Source organism: Podarcis erhardii, assembly GCF_964252035.2.
Source record: "Podarcis erhardii genome assembly, chromosome: 16".
Taxonomy (NCBI): domain Eukaryota; kingdom Metazoa; phylum Chordata; class Lepidosauria; order Squamata; family Lacertidae; genus Podarcis; species Podarcis erhardii.
The window spans coordinates 36,080,157-36,103,514 of record NC_138514.1 but is presented as its reverse complement, the minus strand read 5'-3'; the positions used below and the strand labels follow the sequence as shown (position 1 = coordinate 36,103,514).

At 47.8% G+C, this 23,358-nt stretch overlaps 1 protein-coding gene across 1 annotated transcript; it reads left to right on the top strand.

Annotated features, from left to right (window-relative positions):
* The first annotated feature begins 2,770 nt into the window (after window positions 1-2,770).
* ADORA2B (adenosine A2b receptor) lies at window positions 2,771-23,039 on the top strand. Its single transcript, XM_081844265.1, has 2 exons — window positions 2,771-3,902; window positions 21,684-23,039. The coding sequence occupies exons 1-2, from the start codon at window positions 3,547-3,549 to the stop codon at window positions 22,396-22,398; spliced, it is 1,071 nt and encodes a 356-aa protein (XP_081700391.1). The 5' UTR covers window positions 2,771-3,546; the 3' UTR covers window positions 22,399-23,039.
* The last annotated feature ends 319 nt before the right edge of the window (window positions 23,040-23,358 follow it).

Below are 23,358 nucleotides of genomic sequence, written 5' to 3'. Positions count from 1 at the left end.
GTACCTCGGGTTAAGTACTTAATTCGTTCTGGGGGTCCGTTCTTAACCTGAAACTGTTCTTAACCTGAAGCCCCACTTTAGCTAATGGGGCTTCCTGCTGCCACCGCGCCACCGGAGCACGATTTCTGTTCTCATCCTGAAGCAAAGTTCTTAACCCGAGGTACTATTTCTGGGTTAGCGGAGTCTGTAAACTGAAGCGTATGTAACCTGAAGTGTATGTAACCTGAGGTACCACTGTACGTAAATCTGGCGCTGGTTCTTGTCCTCCCTCATTTCTTGCCTGGATGGAGGTTGGAGAGAAGGGTTTGCTTGTGTGGCTGCAGAAACAAGCCTCTTGTTGACAGAAAAAAGCCTTTAGCAAATGTGAGATCCCACGGAGAGAGCGCCTGTCTGATGTACAGTTTCAGTTCCAAAGGGCATCTGTCACCACACCAAAGGCCCGATCCCGGCATCCGTTACTCTCCCGTAACTGATATTTGATGATAGACTGCCTCTGGACTGAAAGCTCCACACAGTCCTTGCAGCTAACAGTCGTCGACAGGCTTCTCCTTCCTGCGCAGACTGAATAATAGAAACATAAGAACTGCAGGGAAGGGATCCCAAAGGATCATCCAGCTCGACCCCCTGCAATGCAGGAATCCTAGCTAAAGGATCCCTGGCAGACGGCCTTCCAATCTCTGTTTAAAATCCTCCAGGGAAGGAGAGTCCACCGTCAAATTGCTCCTACCATCAGGAAGTTCAGTTAATCAACACTCATACAATTAATCAACTCAAATTTTCTTAACACAGCCTTAATTTAAACTCACTGGAAATATCCCGAAAACTGACAGGACACGGAGCAGGGTGGGAAGCTGAGGACAACCAGTTTTTCCTGCCTCTCCCTTCAGATGGCTTGGCTCAGACATCTCTGCTTCATCACGTTATACGGATTGTTTTAATCATTATCAATATTTGCTTATAAAGCAGCAGCCTGATTATTTCTTATCCCCTATCTATTTGTTGCGAAACAGAAGTGATCAAAGAGCAAGTCACTCGGGGAGGTTCCGCTGAGTAAGAATTTTAAGGAATGTCAAGTAAATAAATGAAAGTATCTGAATATATTGGCTCTGAGCCTTGGGCTGCCAGCAAAAGCTTGGCAAAGTATATATGGATATTGGTTTTTCATTGCTGGCTTTTGTTTGTCTGTAAACCACCTTGGCATTTCTCTTTGAAATGAAAAATGATTGAATAATAATAATAATAATAATAATAATAATTTTCTGATTGGCAATTTTTAAAATGATGCAAGCATTCAGACCTTACAAGTCCCTTCCTCACGGCACAATAAGAATACTGTCTGCTATCACTTCCCACACACTCCCTCTTAAGATGCTGACTAAATGTCAAATTGGTGATCCAGCCTCAAGTCATGTTTCTCCAGCACTGAGCCAGGTCCCCCACGTTGCTCTGTTTCACTTGGCATCCAGGCTGATGAAGAAGAGCTCTGCAGGACCCAAAACCTTGCTCCTGAGTACACAGGGTTAGAATAGAAAACCCAAACGCACATTTATAAAAATTAAACAACAACACCACAGATCAAAATCATTGCCATCTCTATCTTTTCAACAAGCTTTTTAAGTAGGGTTTCTTATCCTGTTCCGGATCTGCTTTGGAGTTGAGATTTTGTGTGTGTGTGTTGGTCGACTGATCAATAGATAGGGAATTTAGGAAGCTTCCTTATACCAGATCAGACCATTGGTATTTCCTGCACTGACTGGCAGCAGCTCTTGAGGGTTTCAAGGCAAGGGAGTATCTCTCCCAGACCATCAAGGACTGAACCAGAGAACTTCCACATTCAAAGCAGAAGCTGATAATAATAATAATAATAATAATAATAATAATAATAATAATTTTTATTTATACCCCGCCTATCTGGCTGGGTTTCCCCAGCCACTCTGGGTGGCTTCCAACAAAACACCAAAATACAATAACCTACTAAACATTAAAAGCTTCCCTAAACAGGGCTGCCTTCAGATGTCTTCTAAAAGTTTGGTAGTTATTTTTCTCTTTGACATCTGGTGGGAGGGCGTTCCACAGGGCGGGCGCCACTACCGAGAATGAGCTACAGCTGTTCTCTTTAAGATAAAATAAGATCCCAGGCCTCATGTTTAAGGGGTGGTTTAAAGAGGAATATAGGAAGCTGCCTTTTAATGAGTCAGAGATTGCACCATCTAGCTCAGCCTTTCCTACACGGACTGGCAGCGTTTTTCCAGGCGACATTCCTAGCCCCACTTGGAGATACTAGGATACTGAGCTAGCGCCCTCTGATGCCTCATTGTGAATCATTTGGAAAGTGATTCATAAAGGACAAGGGAAGTAAAATAAAATAAAACACAACCCTAGTCTCCAACGCTCACACCCCTTTTTGTTTTAAGACGCACAGTGTGTCTCTGAGGACGTGCAAAGTGCATTCGTCCCATTCTTAATCTTCCAGATCATCTACCCCGGAAGATTACACTTTAAAAAAAAGAAGAAGATAAGGATGAATGAGCGCCTCTGACTCACCCGCCGCGGCGCCCTCGACGACTCTCTTCTGGTTCGCTGCGAAAAGACTTCTTCTAAGTTTTGCAGGGCGTCGGGAAACATCGCGCGGCGCCTCGCTCGCGGCCTTACGGTAAAAGCGAGGAAGGGGCGGGGTCCGGGAGCGCGCCTCCGCCAATCGAACGCCGGGCTCCGCCGAGGCCCCGCCCCGCGCTCTCCCCATGTGCAGAAATAGCCGCGCAAGCCTCTGCTGCGGGGGAAAGACGCCGCGGCTCCGCGAAGGAGACTTTGCAGGAGCGCATCCGGGGGGCGCTTAAGAAAAGAGGGGCGTTTGCAGCTACCGCGATCACCCCCCTTTTTTATTAGCAAGGATATAAGGGAGGAGCTCTGCCTTGGCTTTTCGACGTGGTCACACTCGAACTCGCGACTCCAAGTTGGGACCCTCCTGTGGATCAGCTTCCTGCAGACAGAACATCATTTCGACCGCCTGGGTTTTCCCCTGCTTCTGTGAGATGCCTCCCGGGGCTGGGCCTTCCCCTGCGCTCCTCTCTGCAGCTGCGCCCATTTCCTAGCCTGCAAGACTGATCCCCACTGCCTGCACCCTTCCCTGGGCTCAGCCGGCTGGGAGAAGTCCTGTTTCGCCCACTCCGTGGCACGTGGAGGGAGAAAACAACAGGGACTAGCGCCTTGGCTTTCCACGCTGCCGCTTTGAGGTTTCTGGCGTGGCAGAAGAACAAAAGCAAGAGACTGGCACGGTAACAAGCATCACTGCCACCAGATCTATTGCGCCAGGAGATTGCATGGCCTGTGGTCCACCGGCGATGGCCGAAGACGTGTCCCAGCGGGCACGGCGGTGTGGTGGCAGCGTGGGCTGAGCTTCTGCACACACCCCAAATCGGCACGCCTCCATGTCTGGTGCCAGCAGGAGGTCCTCCTTCCCGCAGGCCAGCTCTCCCTTGACCACCGCTCTTGGGGGTTTGGTGGACCCATGGCATTTGCTGGCGTGGGCTGAGCCCCCTGCTTGAAATGACCACGTCCTCGTCCCCGCTGGCCCTCGATGGCCTGGATATGGTCTACATCGTGGTGGAGCTGGTGATCGCTGTGCTGGCCATCGCGGGCAACGTCCTAGTGTGCTGGGCAGTGGCCATCAACAGCACCCTGAAGAACGCCACCAACTACTTCCTGGTCTCCCTGGCGGTGGCCGACATCGCCGTGGGCCTCCTGGCCATCCCCTTCGCCATCACCATCAGCATCGGCTTGCGGATCAACTTCCATTCCTGCCTCTTCCTGGCCAGCTTTGTCCTGGTCCTCACCCAGAGCTCCATCTTCAGCCTCCTGGCCGTGGCTGTGGACCGGTACTTGGCGATCAAGATCCCACTTAGGTAACAGAGTGATCAGGGGGGAGAGAGTGTGGGGAGGGGAGAAGGGTTTTCCCTCGCCCAGATCCTGCGACTTCCGCTGCGTTGACCGCTTAGTCTTGGCTTGCGCAGCTTGGCTCGCTTGCCCGAGCTGCACGTCTCTGGAGAAGGGTTGCGGCTCAGGACTAGAGCACCTGCTTTGCATGCAGAAGGCATCGGTTGACTCCCAGTACTTTTGCCTCTGAGGTAGGGCTGGGGAGGGCCGCTTTCTGAAACCCCATAAGAGCTGCTGCCGATCGGTGCGGGTGATACTGAGCTTAGACGGGCCAATGGTCTGACTCAGTGTAGTGAAGAGCCGTAGCTCAGGGATAGGCATGGCTGGGAACGCCCCCTGGCCTAAAAGCTTGGAGACCGGCTGCCAGTCAGTGTAGGGAATAATAAGGTGGATAGCCAAATGATCTGACTTGGTATACGTTAGTGTCCCTTCGCTTCTATTTAAATCAGCCCTTTATTTGGAAGTGTGAGAACTGGATCCTCGCTTTGTCCTTAAAGGAAGGGCTGTAGTTTAGCACAACGGTGACTTGGAATGTCCCCTTGGCCAGAAGTCCCTGCTAGTCACCCTGGACACAACTGTGGACCAACGGCCTGAGTCCATTATAAAGCAACTTCCTACATTTCCAATTCTGCCGGTAGCAGATTGTGCTCTGGAGAGTGGAAGGGGGTCCCTGGTGCAGGCGGTGGCTCTCTGGGACAGAGAAAAGGCAGTTGTCCTTCATGCAGAACACAGACTATGGAACTCCCTCCCACAAGATGCAGTGTTTGTGTTTGCAGAGATTTGCTTCCCCCTTTAGTTTCTTTTTTCTTCTTTAACTAGCATTGTCCTGGGATCAAACGCCGGCCTTGGGGGAGTGGGTGTGAGTTAAAATTCCACCTCTGCCTCCGAGTCTGTGGGTAAGAATTCTGGTAGTTGTGTGAGTCACGGCAAAGCAAACCATGTGCTTCTATTAGGTCCTGGGGTTGCAACCGTATTCAGCTCATTGGAAATATATATGTCCGGGGGCTGAGTCACGTGGAGGCCACCGATATCCTCCTCTCCAGGTTGTTTTAAAGTCGGGCGGGATTTGTTGGCATCCTGGTTTGTTTGTTTTTAACCTCAGTTGTCTCATCTGCGAAATGGGTGCAGCCAATGAGTTAACTTCACAGGGTTGTTATTACTGAAGGTGGAATACGGTTGAGGTTGAATATCAGAAGGATCCCTGCTGCTTGATCAGGCCCTACCCAGCCCAGCCTCCTGTTCTTACCACCCCATGTGGTGTAATGCTTAGAGTGTCAGACCAGGACCTGGGAGAGACCAGGGTTCGAATTCTCCATTAAGCTCCCTGGGTGAACTTGAGGGCCAGTCACTACCTTTCCACCTAACTGACCTCATCAGGTTGTTGTGTGGATAAAATGCTGAGGGACAACCTGAGCTCCTTGGAAGAAAGTTGGGATATAAACAAATGTAAATAAACAAGCAGCATTCACTGAAGGTTCCTAGAAAGTGGGATACGCTAGGCCTATTCCCTCCGACTTTAAGTGCATTTAAAAAAATCATTTTAAAAAACCCTGACAGAAAAAAGGTTCCATATAAATGGTTTCATACATTAAAGCACCAGGTTATTAAATCTGTGATGGCTAACAGCCATTGCCCAATTCATTGATGGCAGGCCTGTCCATTTCTGACGGCCGCAGTAACCATCTTCCCATTGAACCTCCCTGTGCAGGCGCAGTCTACCTTGGATGACTGGCTCAGCTCTTTGGGGTGTCCCTGAGCGAGCCACTGGTCCGCTCTCCGCCACCACCTTGCGGGGCCCAATTTGTGGTTTACCGAGCTAATGGGAAGGGTTTTCCGAGGATGGTTGCTAGATACTGTGGTCAAGCAAGAGGACAAATGGTGTTTGCATCTTTACTCCTTCACCCTTTATCCTCACAACAGCCCTGTGAGGTAGGTTAAGCCAAGAGAAAGAGCTCACAACTGGCCAAAGGTCGCCCAGTGAACTTTCTGGCTGAGTGGAGATTGACCCTAGTCACTGGGCTGCGTCTCTGTCTGTCTTGGTCCTTTTTCTGCTACTTAACCTAGTGGCTGTTTTTCACCTAAAAAAACACCCCTGTATTTATGGGGGGTTCTGGGCAAAGTTTCCTTAACAAAAAGGTCTGGCAGGTGGAGAAAACTGGGATGGAAGATGTTTATCTGGCGAGGTGTGCCAGGGACCCACCGGAAATGGGGAGCACCCAGTGAGTCATGTCTGAGTTGGGTCTGTAGATCAAGATAGACTGCTCCTGAACGCAGGAGTTCTACGATTGGGGAAGAGGGAACAAGCTCAGTTTGCTTAAGGTGATGGCGAAACCTGGCAGGAGATGTTCAAAACGACTTTGGGGCTTTCCAAAACAAAGCTCAATAACTTTTGGGATGTCCTGGGTTTTTTTTAGAAAAATCTTGAAATATGGGAATCCTAGTGATATGTTTAAGAATGTGAGAAGTCCCCGTTGGAGGACAGCTTAGGAGAAAAGCTTGAAGCTTTGTGTGTGTGGTCTTGGGGGAAGACCAGAGACCAGACTCATTCAAAGGAGATCTTTCTGCTGTTTGCAACTCAAACTGTGAGCATATCCTGGTATTTGCACAAGTATAACTCTTCCCTGCTGGCAGGCCGGAGATTTTTTGCTTCGGAAAAGGGCGGTTCAAAGCTTGCCCCCCTGCCTTTTCTGGAAAGCGATCAGCTGAGGCCGTTCCCAGTAGTGTTGGAGGTGTCCTATTAACGGTTATTGTTACAAAATGTGGTCCTGCAATAAAATGATGCAGCGGGGAGTGTGTCTGTGTCGGTTCAGCCCGCTGGCCACGCCCTCCCATGGTTTACTCCATTCCATTTCCTCCTCCTGCCACACTCTCCTTCCTTGCCTAATAAGACATCCATTCCTTCTGTGCCCACAGAGAATCCCCAGACCCTTTGTTGTTGTTTAATTGTTTAGTCGTGTCTGCCTCTTCATGGCCCCCGGACCAGAGCACGCCAGGCCCTCCTGTCTTCCACCGCCTCACGCAGTTTGGTCAAACTCATGCTGGTAGCTTCAAGAACACTGTCCATCTCGTCCTCTGTCATCCCCTTCTCCTTGTGCCCTCCATCTTTCCCAACATCAGGGTCTTTTCCAGGGAGTCTTCTCTTCTCATGAGATGACCAAAGTATTGGAGCCTCAGCTTCAGGATCTGTCCTTCCAGTGAGCACTCAGGGCTGATTTCCTTCAGAATGGAGAGGTTTGATCATCTTGCAGTCCATGGGACTCTCAAGGGTCTCCTCCAGACCAGAATTCAAAACCCCAGACCGTAGGGAGCTGTTTTGGGGACCACCACTCCCCTGCTGCTGAGCATTCCTCTATTTTTCTTTGTAGGGGGGGGTCTTATCCTACAATTCTTGGGGTTCCCCCGAGACTGCTGATTGTGAAACAGTCGTGCCACTGAAACTACCTAAGGTATTTGGAGAACGAGGTCATTATTTGTGTGTACTTTGAGTTATAAATATATGGGGATGGTCACAAATAGGCAAAGCTCTCCATTTTTACTTCCTGGTTTCTCACTTTCCCCTGATCCTCAGTTCCCCATATTTTCCCATGAATTTGTGATTATTATCACTATTTTTTTTAAAGGTCTTCATGAAAATTCACCAGCATTGTTTTGCAAATTTTTCCTAACACATCTCTGCAATTTTGTGTAATTATACAGTTCGCCCTCCCATGTATTTTTGCACATGATTTTCACCAACATTTGCATTTGTATACATACTTTTCACTCTCTCTCTCTCTGCATTTTGGTGAAGCTTATTTGGCTGGAGATCCATATTGCGAACTTTGAGGATTGTGTTCTGGTTTCACATATTGTTCTTGACAGCTGGAGAATTGGTTATGTTCACCTTTTCAGTGTGGGTTTCTCCCCCATCCCTGGATAAGGTTATCAATGGCAATGGGCTCTGTAGAACCTCCACAGTCAGGCGCAGTCTATCCTCGAATCGGTATTGCTGGGAGGGAAACGGTGCGAGGAGGCTACTGATTGTTCTCGTGCGCTGCTTTCCTGCGCTTCCTGTTGAAGCATCCACTTGACCCGCCGGCGTTCTTCTGATGTTCAAATTTACACAGCACCAATCCAGGCATAGGGATGTGGGTGGCGCTGTGGGTTAAACCACAGAGCCTAGGGCTTGCCGATCAGAAGGTTGGCGGTTCGAATCCCTGCGACAGGGTGAGCTCCCGTTGCTCAGTCCCTGCTCCTGCCAACCTAGCAGTTCGAAAGCACCTCAAAGTGCAAGTAGATAAATAGGTATCTCTCCAGCAGGAAGGTAAACGGCGTTTCCGTGCGCTGCTCCCGTTTGCCAGAAGCAGCTTAGTCATGCTGGCCACATGACCCGGAAGCTGTATGCCGGCTCCCTCGGCCAATAACATGAGCGCCGCAGCCCCAGAGTCAGCCATGACTGGACCTAATGGTCAGGGGTCCCTTTACGTTTAATCCAGGCATACACAATGCTTTGCTCTGTAGCAGAAGGTTTCTGCCTCCACTGAGTTTACAGTCACAGTGGTGGGCTCTGGCTTTGCAGAGCCTTCTCTCTGCTCCTTCCATGCTGGATTATTTTGCAGTGGACCTCTGCTGCTAACAGGCAGTAAATTGCCACATAATGATTTTCTCCCAGGCAGGGAAGCATGCTTATTTTTGCATTCCAGGGGGCTGGACGAAATGACCCTCTGGATTCCTTCCAACCCTACGATTCTGAGATTCTCTGAGTGCATGCAGGCAAAAATGGATGAAGCAACAGATATAAATTTCATCTTAGGCTAGTTTCTACACACACGCACACCAACTTCTCTCAATCCTCCATCCAGAATAGGCAGAAAGAGCTGGGGGTGGAGCCTCTCTAGAGAGGGGTGTGTCCTAAGGGAAAGGGGCGTAGCCTGGAGAGATGCCCAAGGGCCAGGTAGAAAGGCTCTGGGGGCCACCTTTAGGGAAGTTTTAAATGTCTGAGGCTGTATTGTTTTTAATATTCGGTTGGAAGCTGCCCAGAGTGGCTGGGGAAACCCAGCCAGATGGGCGGGCTATAAATAATAAATTATTATTATTATTATTATTATTATTATTATTATTATTTATTTATTTGACATGTTTTCTGCTTTGTACCCCAATCTGCTAATTTCCAACCTCTGTGTTTTTGATGTATTAATCTCATTTTCTGTTGTGCTTGGCGCCCAAAGCGATACGGAGTCGTGGCGGTGTTTGAACAGTAACATAATTAATGGTGTGGAAGGAAAACGGGACCTGATCCAGGCTCGCTTGTCGCAGGGCCAGAATCCTCTCAGGTGGGTGGATGAAAGCCATGCTTTTGAACCCCTGCATGGCAGGCAGGCCGGCATTCAACAGGCAAGCGCGGCTGCTTTTCCCGTTGCATTTCTACCTGTTCCACAGCTGCAGAAACAACTGCCCAATCAGAGGAAAGGAGAACTTGCTTAGCCGCTTATCAGTCACAATATATTACGCAATCTCATATTTTTGAGGAAGAGGAAAATGTTGCCGCCTCTGAGCATATGGTTTGGGGGGGGGGGGGCAAGTTAGCTCATCGATGTCACAAAGGGATGACACTATCATTCTGGAAATTTATGCAGAATTGTTGTTTTCTCGAAAACATCTGCTGATCAGCTTCCCCAGTAGGGAAACCGAGGCTGCAGTTCCTACCTAGTTGCCCAGAATTGCCGTTTTTCTTCCGTGAATTTGCCAAGAAATGCAGCACAGGACTGTGGTTTTAAAAAAGGAATACATGTTTTAAGGTGTTCTCCCTACTTTTACTGATGCAATCTTTTCAACACTAATTAATGTTTAAAATTCATTTGTATACTTACATCTTTCTGTTCATCAAAGCTGTCTTATTTTTTCTTTATTAAAAATAAATTATATATTTAGAGTGGCATATTCTGACTCAGTTGCACCCAATGCTGGCCCTGCTCAGAGTAAAGCCATTGATTCTCTCTTGGGTTCATTCATTTCAATGGGTCTGCTTTGAGCAGGAAGTCATTTGCAGAATAGACCTACTGCAATCAATAACAGCCCGTCTCAAACCCATTGAAATGTCTTCCGCCTTTCAGAGTTTAAAAGTTTTCGTAGCTTAGAGATTTTTGGCATAAATATCCCCTCTCAGGGGGTCTGAGAAATGAGAGTGGGCGGGGGAGAGATATCTGGGGAAATTTGGATACTGTGTTGTTTGGCATCTATGCTATGCCTGTAAAAACAAAACAAAACAAAAAAAGATGTTAGCCTCATACTCTGAGTAGACCCATTGAATTTAATAGACTTAAGTTTGTCCTGGCTGATTTAAGCCCATCTCTTTTAATGAGCTGACTCTGATTTAGCAAAATATCCACCCCCAAAATAAAACACACCAAAAATTGTACGTCAGATACAAAACACAACAGGATTGGACCCTGCCTTAAATCGGAAGGTAAAACAGCGAAAGGAACAAAGTTGATTGTAAAACACCGGCTTGGTTTTTTTAAAAATCCAATTGTGATACATTTACCCTTTGGGTAAAAAACCAACTCTCTGATTCGCTCATTGCAGACCAACTTTGTTCATTCCTGGCTGCTCCTTTTGCATAACCTCAGTTGCCCAATCAGCCCGGGCCAAAGTCTTCGATGGAAAAGCAGTGGCAGGGTGTGATCCGCGGCTGTCGTGCAAAGTCATCCCGCTGTGACTGTGGAAATTTGTTTCTGAAGATAGGAGACTCCCTTCTGCGAACTTCCTTCGTTTATCTTGGGATCCACACTCATTGGGCGGCGGCAGCGGGGGGGGGGGTAACCTTCCCCACTTCCAATAATAATAGTAATAAATAATAATATATTTATACCCCGATCATCTAGCTAGGTTTTCGTAGTCACTCTGGGGGGCTCCCAACAGAATATTAAAAACATGATAAAACATCAAACATTAAAAACTTCCCTGTCCAGGGCTGCCTTCAGATGTCTTCTAAAAGTCAGATTTCCTTGACATCTGCTGGGAGGGCGTTCCACAGGGCGGGTGCCACCACCGAGAAGGCCCTCTGCCTGGTTCCCTGTAACCTCACTTCTCGCAGGAAGGGAAGTGCCAGAAGGCCCTCGGAGCTGGAGCTCAGGAGCCCTCCCGCTCTGAACGTCTTGGGAAAGTGGTACTTGAGAATAACAATTGACTTGACGGGTTCTTTGCTGCAGCCGTGGTGCTGATATTGATGGAGCTCTTTGGGCTTGCATGCAGAAGGGGGCCCAATCGAATCCTGGTCTCTCCAGCATAAAAACAATCTGGTAGCAGAATGAGGGGAAAGGGGGCAAGTTTGGCTGAATGCCCTGGCTGACTGGTTAAAACAGTTGTGGTGAGTTTCTGACCTGCAAGCCTCTGATTAGTTCTCTGAAACCTTGGAGAGCGGCTGCCAGTCAGTGAAGACAGTACTGACCTAGATAGACCACTGCTTTATCTCAGTCTCATGTGCCTTCCTGTGTCCCTGCCTAACAGCTCTTTCTCCACAACCCTGAGGACTAGAGCCTTGCTTTATTTATTGGTGGAAGACTGTAGCTCTCTCTGCCTGGTACCTTGGAGAGCGGCTGCCAGTCAGAGTTGACAATATGGAGCTAGCTCGGAAGTTGGGTTATTTCGTTCCAAGTAGCTATTGAATTCCTCCAGGCATGTAGAATATGGTAGCCTTAAGGGAGTGAATCTTGGTTAGAGAGCAGACTTGGGGGACCTCTTTCAGACTGAGGGCCGCCTTCCTGTTTGGGGAGTCTTCCGGGGGCCGCAGGCAAAAAAAGCCAGTGGTTTCTATGTGCATCTGCTGCCCAGTGCTCTGACTCAGTATAAGGTGTCTTCCGACAGGCCTGTCATGGACAATATGCTTAGAAATTACTCATCTTTGGGGCAATGGGGACTTTGGGAGGGTTTTGGGATGGAACTGGCGATGGCCAGAGAGAGGGACTTCTTGAAGCTGCCGGTGTTATCAAACAGATTTGTCACGCGGTATCTCGAAGTGTGGGCTGGCAGCGCTTCCTCCTTGACAGCTCCCGGGTGGCGGAAAAACTCAGTTGCCCTCGTTGCTTTGTGTTTCCTACAATTATGAACCAGCCTCATTTCCTACGCTTACAAATAGGCAGAGTTTCCTACCATTTGTGGGCTGAGGAGCGTTTTCTCAACCGTCCTTCCTTCTCCGCTTCCGTTGGTAAACCGTGACGACAATGGTAATAAATAGTGCTGGTTAAGAGTAGTCATATGCATATTTTAAAGAATAGTTTTTTGGCAACTATCACCAGGGGCGGAGGAGAGAGAGAATCTTTGCCAGCTGACATTAACAATAAAAACACCGGCTATTGGTCCTGACTGAAGTGCATAAATATTGGCCGTATATCAGAATTCAGGATCAAGACTGGCGATTACAAGTTCTGCGTTGCAACAGGGAAAGGGCAGTGAGGTTCTCCTGAAATGCAGAAATCTTCAGACCACTGATTCGTAGCTGGTGAGCGTTGACCCTTTCTGCCTTCCAGTATAAGTCTCTTGCCTTGGTCGTTAAAATAAGTAAATTGGGTTATTAGTTATCTTCAAGCCACAAATGCAGAGGGAGATTCTGCAATTCTAGGATTAGGCCCACGGGGCTGAAACGGGGCCCCACCATTGATTTAAAACATTTCTGGATTGGCCTTTGGTTCTAAATTTCCATGGCAGTTTATGATAAAGGTTAGCAAAACTACAAGGAATGTGCTGCTTACATTTGGGGGGGGGGTATTTACAGGGTTCTTCCCCCAGGCTGATTGTCACTGCTCTTGAGTAAGTTGATTGACACTGCTGTTAGGTAGAGGAAAAGGGGAAAACCCAATGAGCACTTAAAAAAAGAAGAAGTTACAATAATTTTCCGTATTTAACGTGGGCTTTGACCCCATTCCTGCCACCATCCAAATTTTGGGGGAACCCAGGCATACCCAGAAGGTTTTCCTGAATTTGTAACTGGGCAGAGAAGAGATGTTCAGAATTTTGTCTGTCTGTCTGTCTGCCTGTCTGTCTGTCTTTTGTAGGTTTGTAACCATGCAGGTTAGAAAATTAAAAATAAATTAAAAAACACAGACCCAAAACAGCCAGGCACAGCATACCTCGCCTTTCTTTTTTTTAATAACAGTAAGGTTGTGACAGTAAGGTCTAGAAACACCCATGAGGTCTAGCAGGTTAAAAAGCAAAGCACAGCTTACATTTAAGGGGGGAAACCTGTTACCATTTTAAAACTGTTTTGAATACGAACGTGCGGGTTTCTAACCGTGTGAGATGGTTTCTGCATTCCTGTGCAAAATGCAACAGTAAGAAACCTGGTCGGGATTCTGGAATCCACAGCAAATCCCGCAGCTGCCACCCAGATTTAAAACTGAAGTGTTTGCGATGCTCTCGGTCTCGTCTCCGCCTGAACAGATCCTGCAGTTGTAGCTGGGCAGCAGAACTCGTTTCACGAGATGTTTTGGTGGTGGAGAGGAGGAAGGTGGCAATTTCAGGGGTGGGGTGGAGGGTGTGCAGTTCTTGTGCCAATTTTTTTTTTTTTAAGGACTCGCTCTGGTGAATATTTTGGATAGCTTTTTGGCTTTGAGATGATGATGAGCTTGCTGGTACAAGCCTCTAATCCAGAGGTGGCCAACGTAGCAACTTCCAGATGTTTTCGGACTCCAACACAGCAGCCAAGCATGGTTAGTGATGGGAGTTTGGAAGTTGGAACCCAGTGACTGCCTTTGCTCTGCCTCACTTGTTCTATCTGCAATATGGGCATAATAAGCCTTGCCTAGCTTAAATGGGCAAAACTTATTGCAAGGGTTACAGGGATGATGGCTGTGCATGTCAGAGGATTCCTCTCTCTTTGTGTGAGGGATTACTGGGGTATCATGAAATGCTTCATCTCAGATTTCATAGCCTATGGCTTAACAAAGCGTGAATGAACACGGTTCCTTATTTGTTAGCACCTTCTCTGGAGCTATTTCTCAAGACCTTGCGCCACAAAGCAGCTACAGTGTTTCTCGACGGCGTTTGTCTCCCTCCGGTACCGTAAAAAATCACAGGGATTCTTTTGAAGGCTAGCGTTGTGCCCTAATTCTTTCTTGGCCTCAGTTGTCTCGTAATCTGTGAAATGGGCGCAACCCTCCCACAACAGCCGCGCTGGCTTTTATGATAAAGACTGGATGGAAGCCTGTAATGCAAAATTGCGCCTTGCTTTGAACCATGAATTATTGAATGGAGAACGCCGGGAGGAGATAAACAAGGTTTCTGAGACACTTTTTCTGCGTTAATGGCCTGAACAGTGATTAATAAATTGATAGATGCAAAGGGTAAACAGGATCAAAGAGCAAAAAGGCCTCTTAGGGCTCATTAAAAATTAAATATTTTTTAAAATGCACCAACTAGCGGGGGAGAGGCTTTATCCCATTCCGCTTTGGACCCGTGATGCCTGTGAAGTGTTTATTCCCATTTTGTTAGCAGGAAGAACTGGTGCTTAATAGATGGACTGCTTGCTTTAAGATGGGCGAGGGCATTCATTCATTCATTCATTCACCAATTCACTCCTGAGTGGGGGATTTAGACTTCAGGTGTCTTTGGACTGGGTTGTGAATGAACTCTTTCCTTCTGCCAGGCAGAAATCTGCCAGGCGTAAGTTCAACCAGGGAAGCCTGTCCCCACAACCTGCTGCACCTGTTGAATGACGAGCTGCTCTTTAAAGAACACAGGGACATGACTAGTTTGTGGGTTGGAGTGAGGAAGCTAGCGACGCAGGTTCGGTGATGAAAGAGGGTATCTTTCCACAAGTGAGATGAAAATCTTCAGCATTTTCTCTGCCTGCCCCTCTGTCTCACCAACACAAGGCCACAGGCTCACCAATTAAAATTTTCTCTTGACTCTCCTTCCCTATTCTCTTAAGTGCAATTTGTTTTAAACTGATTTTAACACTGTGTTTTTAAATGGTAGTCATTTTCCCTGGCATCTCATGGAGAAGGGCAGGTGGAAAATCTAAATAATAATGATGAAAATTTCATTTTTCTCAATCTGTTAACCAATTTCACCACGTCATTTGCAAAAAAAATTCCCAGGCAGGTAAAATATATGTGTGTGTTCGTTGCTTACTGGAAGGCAAAATTTCAAGGAAAGGGTTTAGAAAAACCCCAAGCGTGTAGGAGATTATACATTTGTTCTGTCCAGTTCTGATTTGTACTAGATGCTGAAGAGGGAAGAATTTTTTTTCTCTATCTCTTTTTCCCCCCTCCGAATCCTCAACCACCTAAAATAATATCTGCTTTGAAAACGAAATCCTCAGGATTTGGCCAATTAGCCATCTTTGCTCAGCCCAGGTCAGCAAACTTGTACATGACACGACCCCGTCAAGTTATCCTGCTAAGCTGATCCCGATCAGTTCTGGCCGCAAATAGTTGACCTTGGACAATTGGATCTTTGCAAGGAAGAGCGTATTTCGTTGCCCTCATGAAGTTCTGCTTTGAATAGGTGGGTTAAATTAAGATGGTAGGAAACCCTCTGACTGAGAATTACTTTTCTGAGAGTGGGTGGGAAGGTTTTGAGTGACTTGTGCATTTTCCGGCATTCCAGCAGAAGCTGAACTGGCTGGTCTCTGCCTGCAAGGAGCATACATGCCTTGTGGAGATTAATGGCCGCCTTCTTGTGCCTTGAGGTTCCTCCCTTCTTCTTTTCAGTAATTTATTTTATTGGAGTCTTATGTGCTTAAGGTGGTCGCATGGTTTTCGCTCTCTCCATTTTGTCCACAACAACGACCCTGTGAGGCAGGTCATGCTGAGAGACTGTGACTGGCCCAGCAGTGAGCTTCACGGCTGAGTGGAGAATTTGAACCCTGGTCTCTCAGGGCCTGGAGGGATGCGGGTGGCGCTGTGGGTTAAACCTCAGAGCCTAGGACTTGCCGATCAGAAGGTCGGCAGTTCGAATCCCCGCGACGGGGTGAGCTCCCGTTGCTCGGTCCCTGCTCCTGCCAACCTAGCAGTTCGAAAGCAAGCCAGTGCAAGTAGATAAATAGGTACCGCTCCAGCGGGAAGGTAAACGGCATTTCCGTGCACTGCTCTGATTCATGCTGGCCACATGACCCGGAAGCTGTACATCAGCTCCCTCGGCCAGTAAAGTGAGATGAGCACCGCAACCTCAGAGTCGGCCACGACTGGATCTAACGGTCAGGGGTCCCTTTACCTTTACCTCTCAGGGCCTAGTCCAGCACTTGAACCACACAACACACCGGCTCTCACAGGTGGTGGAAATAAACCTGAGAAACGAAGGACACGTATCTTCGTATCTGCCTGTTGTGCGAAATACATTCCAGCTGAAAGACCTGAGGTGAGCTTCAACACATAGGTGTTCTCATTTTCCAAATTACTGTTTTCTCTGCATCTTCAGCTGAGGTTGAGCAACGCAGACCTTAAAGTTGCGCCTTGGGTCTTGCAAAGCTTGCTGTGGTTCCTTTGCAGCAGCCTGGGTTCTACAATGACAGAGCTGCGCTTGCTTGATCAGAGCAAGGGCAACAGAGGGTTCTTGTTTTGTTTTGCAAGGAAATAAATGCGTTTTGTGTGTTTGGATGCAGGGTGGGAGAGAGCAGGCCAAGTTTTAAATACCCCCTTCCCTCTGCCTCTCTTCTCTCCCCGATGCTTTGGCCTCTCTCCTTATTTCAAGCACGAAATGCCAGCTCGCTGGTGGCGTCCCGTTTCCATGGGAACGGCAGGGCATCCCGGAAGAACGCCGGGGTCCATTCATGCCTGTCAATGCAGGAGGCAAAGTAGAAGCACAAATAAGGCGGCAAAGAATGGCCGCTTTTGTGGCAGCAGCAGACACTTCCCTCTCTGTGTGAGGAGGGGAGGAAGCCTTCCTCATTCCAGCGCCTGTTGCAACTGGAGGGCTGCCCCTTCTCAGCTTCGTGGGATCGTCACCTTGCGGGCACAATTCTCCACTGCCAAGCCAAGCCTCTTTCTAACCTGCCTGGCTTCCTGCTACCAGGGCCTGAAACAAACATTGTTATTGTTGTTTGTCGGATTTATATCCCCCGATAAAACCAAAATCGAAAGACAATTCCACTTGTTGCAGTACAGTGGTACCTCGGTTCTCAAACGCCTTGGTACTCAAACAACTTGGAACTCAAACACTGCAAACCCAAAGTAAGTGTTCCGGTTTGCGAACTTTTTTCGGAAGCCGAACATGCTCCGTTTTGAGTGTTTCGCTGAGGTCTATCTGTTTTTGTTATTTATTTTGCGCTTTTGTTTTTGCGGCTCTTTTTTGTTTTTTTGTGACTGTGTTGGAGCCCAGTTCAGCTAGTGATTGATTGATTGATTAATTGATTGATTGTGTGACTTCAGTACATTGTTTATTTCTTTCATTTTATGGATCCATGGTCTCGTTAAAATTCATGTTAAATTGCTGTTATGGGGTTGTTTTTAAAAGCCTGGAACGGATTAATCCATTTTGCATTACTTTCTATGGGAAAGCACGCCTTGGTTTTGGAACGCTTTGGTTTTGGAACGGACTTCCAAAACGGATTAAGTTTGAGAACCAAGACGCCACTGTACTGAGTGCTCTGCCAGCCATGCCTGTTGCTGCATGCTCCATTCCATTTCACCCCGCAGTTCCTGGTTGTTGTTGTTGTTCTGATCTCCTCCCCACACTCCATGCCTACCAAGCACGCTGCATCCTCGCTCAGCCATTTTGGAGGTTTCTCTCCTTAAGACTCTCCCACCCACTTTGCCAGCCACTCCCTTCTCCTTGTGCCATTTCGGCTACACGTGGAATGGCACTCACAGCCTGAACACTGTGAATAGATGGACTGCTAAGCATGGAACGTCAGGCGCTGCCTTACACCAAGTCAGACCATTGCTCCATCTAGCTCAGTACCGTCCGCACTGACCGGCAGGCGCTCTCTGGGGTTTCACATGGGAGATGCTGGAGTCTGATTCTGCGACCTTCTGCATGCAAAGCAGTGGCTGTACCACTGAACTACGGAACGTTTCCTAATTTTAGAGCTCTGTATCCCAGGCTAGGGAACTCTGGAGCAGGCCAGGGATCCCAAATGCAAATTACTCGACATCCTCCTCTCAAGCAAAAAATCCCTGGCATGCGCCTGTGGGTGGTGGACGATTACAATAGCGGCGAACTGGGTTTACATGTGTAAATGTCCCCGTGTTTGACGACTTGTACGTTTTTTACCACCACCGTAAAGCCAATTGCAGAGCTCAGCGATTTGTCACGGCCAGACGCAATGGAGAGACAGCGCTGTGTAGTGGTTCCAGCGGCAGTCTAGGGCTGGATCGGGAAAAAGAGAGCCGGGTTCAAATCCCCGCCACCCCACTGGGAAGCCCACCAGGTCAGCCCCCTAGCCTACTCCACATGGGTGTTGTGAGGTTCAAAGAGTTGGTGGGGGAGAATTAGGGGCAACGTGTCAAGTTCCTTGCAGGGCACAAATGTAAATAACAATAATGGCCGAACTCTCAACCTGCTCCTTCTTCCTTGATGTGGAAGGCTTGGAATCTCTGGAATTTTTTTGCAGGGGAAGTCCTGGACCCTTTCCTCCTCTGAGTCTGTTCCCACTCCCTGCTGTTCCTCGTATCCCCCCATTGTCCTCGTCTCACGTCCAAGCCTTTTGGACGGCCTCCATCTTCTTTCCCACGGCGAGGAGAGCAGAGGGGAGAGTCTGGAGGTTGACCTTGGCTTTGGCGGAGGTCTCCTCTTGCTCTCTTCCCACCCTGCAGCGGAACGGAGGAGACCGTGCAAACGTGCGTCTGTGGTTGGGACCACTTGGGATTCTGGGACCGGTGGTGATGTAAATTCAGAGGTGCCCCACAGCTTAGGCTACCAATGGCTACGAGACTGCCATAAACCAATATGTCCACTTTTCCTGCTTCGCTCTGCAGAAGTGGCATATAATACCAGTTCAGCATTTGTAAAAACTCGACCTTTTAGTCCTTTGGAACTCCCCGCCTATTGATATCAAGCAGGGGCCTTCACCCTCTTTTCGGCGCCTGCTGAAACCATTTTCTTTGGGGCAGGTTTTAGAAGACTAACGCGAGCCTTAATCTGCTTTGAGTCTGTTGTTTCAACTTTCCAAATGCCTCAAATTATTGCTGCTTTAATTTTTCTGAGTGGTGATATTATTGTTTTGTAAACGGCTTTGAGGTATGTAGGTTGTTGTTGTTTTACAATCAAGAGGCGTATAGATTTTATGAAATAAATAAATGGAAATAGCCACGAAGGCTGTCTTCTCCCTCTACTGTCAGAGGCTGTGAATGCTTCTGAATACCAGTCGCTAGGAATCGTAAGTAAGGAGAGAGCCACTGTTGTGCTTGTGAGCTTCCGCTAGGGCAGGCATGTCCAAAATCTGTTTCGGGGGCCTAATCCGGCCCGCCGTTCGATTTAATCCGGCTCCTGTGGCAGTAACCCTTTGGTCGGCCCTCATGCATGTTCACTTCATCAAATGTGGCCCTCTTTGAAAAAAGTTTGGACACCCCTGTTCTAGGGTCATTACTTACTTAGCCACTGTGAAAACAGGGTGCCAGACTAGATGGGTCATTGGTCTGATCCAGCAACCGAGCTCTCTCCTGACGTTCTCAGTCTCGAGGCTTAAGGGAAGCATCAGAGGTGTGGAGACATTGGAAAGTTATAGGAAACTGAAGCCCTGCAGCTGAGGATCTCTGGATTGACCAATCAGGGGTCACTGTGCCAGATTCTGAGTTCCATGGCTGTCCCCTGTTGGAAACAGAATGCCAGGATGGGCCATTGGCCTATCTTACATCAAGTTCTTACATTATGGAATATTACAGAAGGTCTTGAATTGGCATGTCTGTCTGAGCGTTGATAGTGGTCAGTTCACAAAACTCTCTGCTGGCATTTGTACCATACGTAACTTTAATTGTATAGCGCCTTTCTGTAGTTGAAGCTATGCTCAAGGTGGTTCGCAACATGGAAAATAAAATAAAATGCAGTAATCACAAACATAACAAAAGTTGTCATAAGATTGACAGCTACACGAATCATGATACCTAGGAAGTGGTAGGGGCAAGCAGAATATAAAATAGAAGAATGGTAGGAAGAGGTGTGGGATATAGCCATGAATGATAAATTAACATGTGTCATTAAGGTAAGACAGGGAATATGTAGGAGAAATGATTTTGAGAAGATGTGGAGGGTGTTTGTAGCATTTGTACTGTTAAAATGGAAAGGGGTTAAACCATTGCAAGAGGTGTCAAAATTTAGGGAGGTTGGATAGTTACAATGGAATAGTCTCGGTGGTGGGGCGCACGTTTTATTCTTTTTTATGTATGGTTATTTCTTTGTCAAAATAAAACAACATTGGTCATTAGCAAATAAACAAAACACCAAAAAGCATGCGCCCAAATTAAAACAATTTCCGCATGAGTCATAAGAACATCTAAAATAAAGATTAAAAAAATTAATATCAATGACAGCAACAAAAAACACCCCTGAGCAACGCCCCAGCCTAAGACTCTGTTCAGCAGCCTCCGCTTTTGTAGCTGGAGTCAGTCCAAGCTCCGCCTTCCCAGGCCAGGTGGGAAAAGGTGTGCGAGGCAGGGAGCAGGTCTCCCAGGACCCACAGCCAAGATGGTCTTTTGTCAGTTGGTTAAGCTGCAGGAAGCAAAGAGTAGCAATAACTGCAAAGTTCTCTTAATGGATCAGTATGGGGGCCAGGGCTTTTTAATGTATTCATAAATGTCCCAGAGTTAGGTGTGAGCAGGGAGGTGGCCAAGTTTGCCAGTGACACTAAATTGTTCAGGATTGTTAAATAAAAAAGATTGAGAAGAGCTCCAAAAGGACCTCTCCAAACTGAGTGAATGGCCAGTAAAATGGCAAATGCAATTCAATGTAGAGAAATGTAGTGATGCATATTGGAGCAAAAAAAAAAATATTAAATTCACGTGCATGCTCTGAACTGGAGGGGAAGGACCAGGAACAAGACCTTGGGGTCATATTCTGTAGCTTGATGAAGATGCTGACCCAGTGCACGGCAGCCGTGAAAAAGGCCGTTTCCAGGCTAGGGATCATTAGGAAAGGAATTTAAAATGGACCTGCCAATATCACCATGCCGGTATACAAATCTATGGCGCAGCTGCATTTGGAGCACGGTGTACCATTCTGGTTGCCTCACCTCAAAAAAGGAGTTTGTGGAGTTGCAAAAAGGTTCAGGGGAAAAAGCCACTAAAATGATTGAGGAAAGGCTGCAGCGTTTGGGACTACCGTATTTCCTGCTCTATAAGACTCACTTTTTCCCTCCTAAAAAGTAAGGGGAAATGTGTGTGCGTCTTATGGAGCGAATGCAGGCTGTGCGACTATCCCAGAAGCCGGAACAGCAAGAGGGATCGCTGCTTTCGCTGCGCAGCGATCCCACTTGCTGTTCTGGCTTCTGGGATTCAGAATATGTTTTTTTCTTGTTTTCCTCCTCCAAAAACTAGGTGCGTCTTGTGGTCTAGTGCATCTTATAGAGCGAAAAATACGGTATTTAGTTTAGAGAAAACGCAAGAGGCGACATGATAGAAGTTTGTAAAAACTGGAGGCAGGGATGGCCACCAGCCTAGATGACTTTAAGAGAGGATTTGACAAATTCATGGAGGGCTATTGCTAGATACTAGCTGGGATGACTCTGTGCAATGCTTCTGAATCTCAGTTGCTGGAAACTGCGGGATGCTGGACTCGATGGGCCCTTGGCCTGATCCTGCAGGCTCTTCCCGTGTCCTTACGTGTGTTTCTCCTTGCAGATACAAGAGCATCGTGACGGGGAAACGGGCCCGGGTCCTCATTGCCGTCCTCTGGATCCTCTCCTTCGGCATTGGGCTCACCCCGCTGATGGGCTGGAACCACGGGGAGAATGCCACCACCTGCACCGAGAACTTCACGACTTTTGGCAATGGGAGCCCGGTTGAGGCGGGTCAGCGCAGGCCCTGCCAGGTGAGATGTCTCTTTGAGAAGGTGGTGACCATGAGCTACATGGTCTACTTCAACTTCTTTGGCTGTGTCCTGCTCCCGCTGCTCATCATGCTGGGCATCTACGCCAAGATCTTCCTGGTGGCCTGCAAGCAGCTGCGGCAGATGGAGCTGATGGGCAACTCCCGCACCACGCTGCAGAAGGAGGTCAATGCCGCCAAGTCCCTGGCCATCATCGTGGGCCTCTTTGCCCTGTGCTGGCTGCCCCTCCACATCCTCAACTGCTTGACCCTCTTCCACCCAGAGCTGGCCAAGCCCACCGAGATCATGAACCTGGCCATTGTCCTCTCCCACGCCAACTCGGTCGTCAACCCCATCATCTACGCTTACCGCATCCAGGACTTCCGCTTCACCTTCCGGAAGATTCTCTGGCGGTACGTCCTCTGCAAGACCGACGACTTCCCCAAGGGCGTTAAAGGAGGGGGCGGAGGCGGCAGCAACCGCGACCTGGCGGTCGCCAGCATCATCACAACTCCGACCTGCATTTGAGGACTACCTCGTTTTTGGAGGTCCCGGCAGATGCGTGTGACCCTCTTAAACTCCAGGAGGAGACCGTGACAACAAGGGACCGCTATTGGGCTGGGTTTGTACTGCTGCAGTTTGAGTCTTCGGTCCATAATATGCATATCTACTCCTGCTGTGAGCAGGGGGCGAAAATGGACGGCCTCTGGATGGCCCCTTGTTTCTAACTCTTAAAACTGTGATGATTTATTTTGTGATTTTAGTTGTGTTTGGTTTTTGGTTTTGTTTATAAAAATTGTGCCTCTGAGAGGAGGAATCCTACCGTCAACCTTACATGCTGTCTAAGTCCCTAACGGATGAAACTTTGGGGGGGGGGGAGTGAGAGAGAAGGGATGAGATTTATATTTTCCTTCCGAAAGAGAGAGAAAAGAAAACTCGCGTCAAATTCTTGCCTCTGGAACAAGGGCCGGTTTCCCAACCACGCTGCTCTCGCGCTTTCTTGTGTGGAGGTTCTTATTTTTTCATCGTTCAAAGGCAACTTTTTAAAAATATATACGTGATGGGTTTGTTGTTTTGACTAAGAATGTTGTGTGTGTGTGTGTGTGTGTCTGTCTGTCCTCTCTTGCCCTGCAACCGCCTTTTTAAAAAAATTAAAAGAATGGTCATCAGTTGTTTGATGCTGCTGGTATTCTCCAATGGGAAATCATTTTAAGTATAAATTGTGGGCTTGTTTTTCCCCTTAAAAATTGATGCAGAAAGGGCAGAGTTAAGGGGATGGGGGGGAATTGACTGAACAAATTGGTTTTAATTCAGAAAGGAGGGAACCTAGTGACAGCGGCTTCTTCCTTTAATAAAGGAGAGTTGTTGAGGGCCAAAATCTACATCGCTGTCAATGTACTGTGTTTTAATTTGCCTGAAAACTTGAGCACGGTGCTTTTTGGGTTATATCTGATACCGAGAGAGAAAAGGCTGTCTAATCAGGGCTGT

Excerpts from the sequence above, each read along its gene's own strand:
- ADORA2B (XM_081844265.1), top strand. The coding sequence starts at position 3,547 with ATGACCACGTCCTCGTCCCCGCTGGCCCTCGATGGCCTGGATATGGTC. Across the intron at positions 3,903-21,683 it reads GCGATCAAGATCCCACTTAG|ATACAAGAGCATCGTGACGG; the intron begins GTAACAGAGTGA and ends TTCTCCTTGCAG.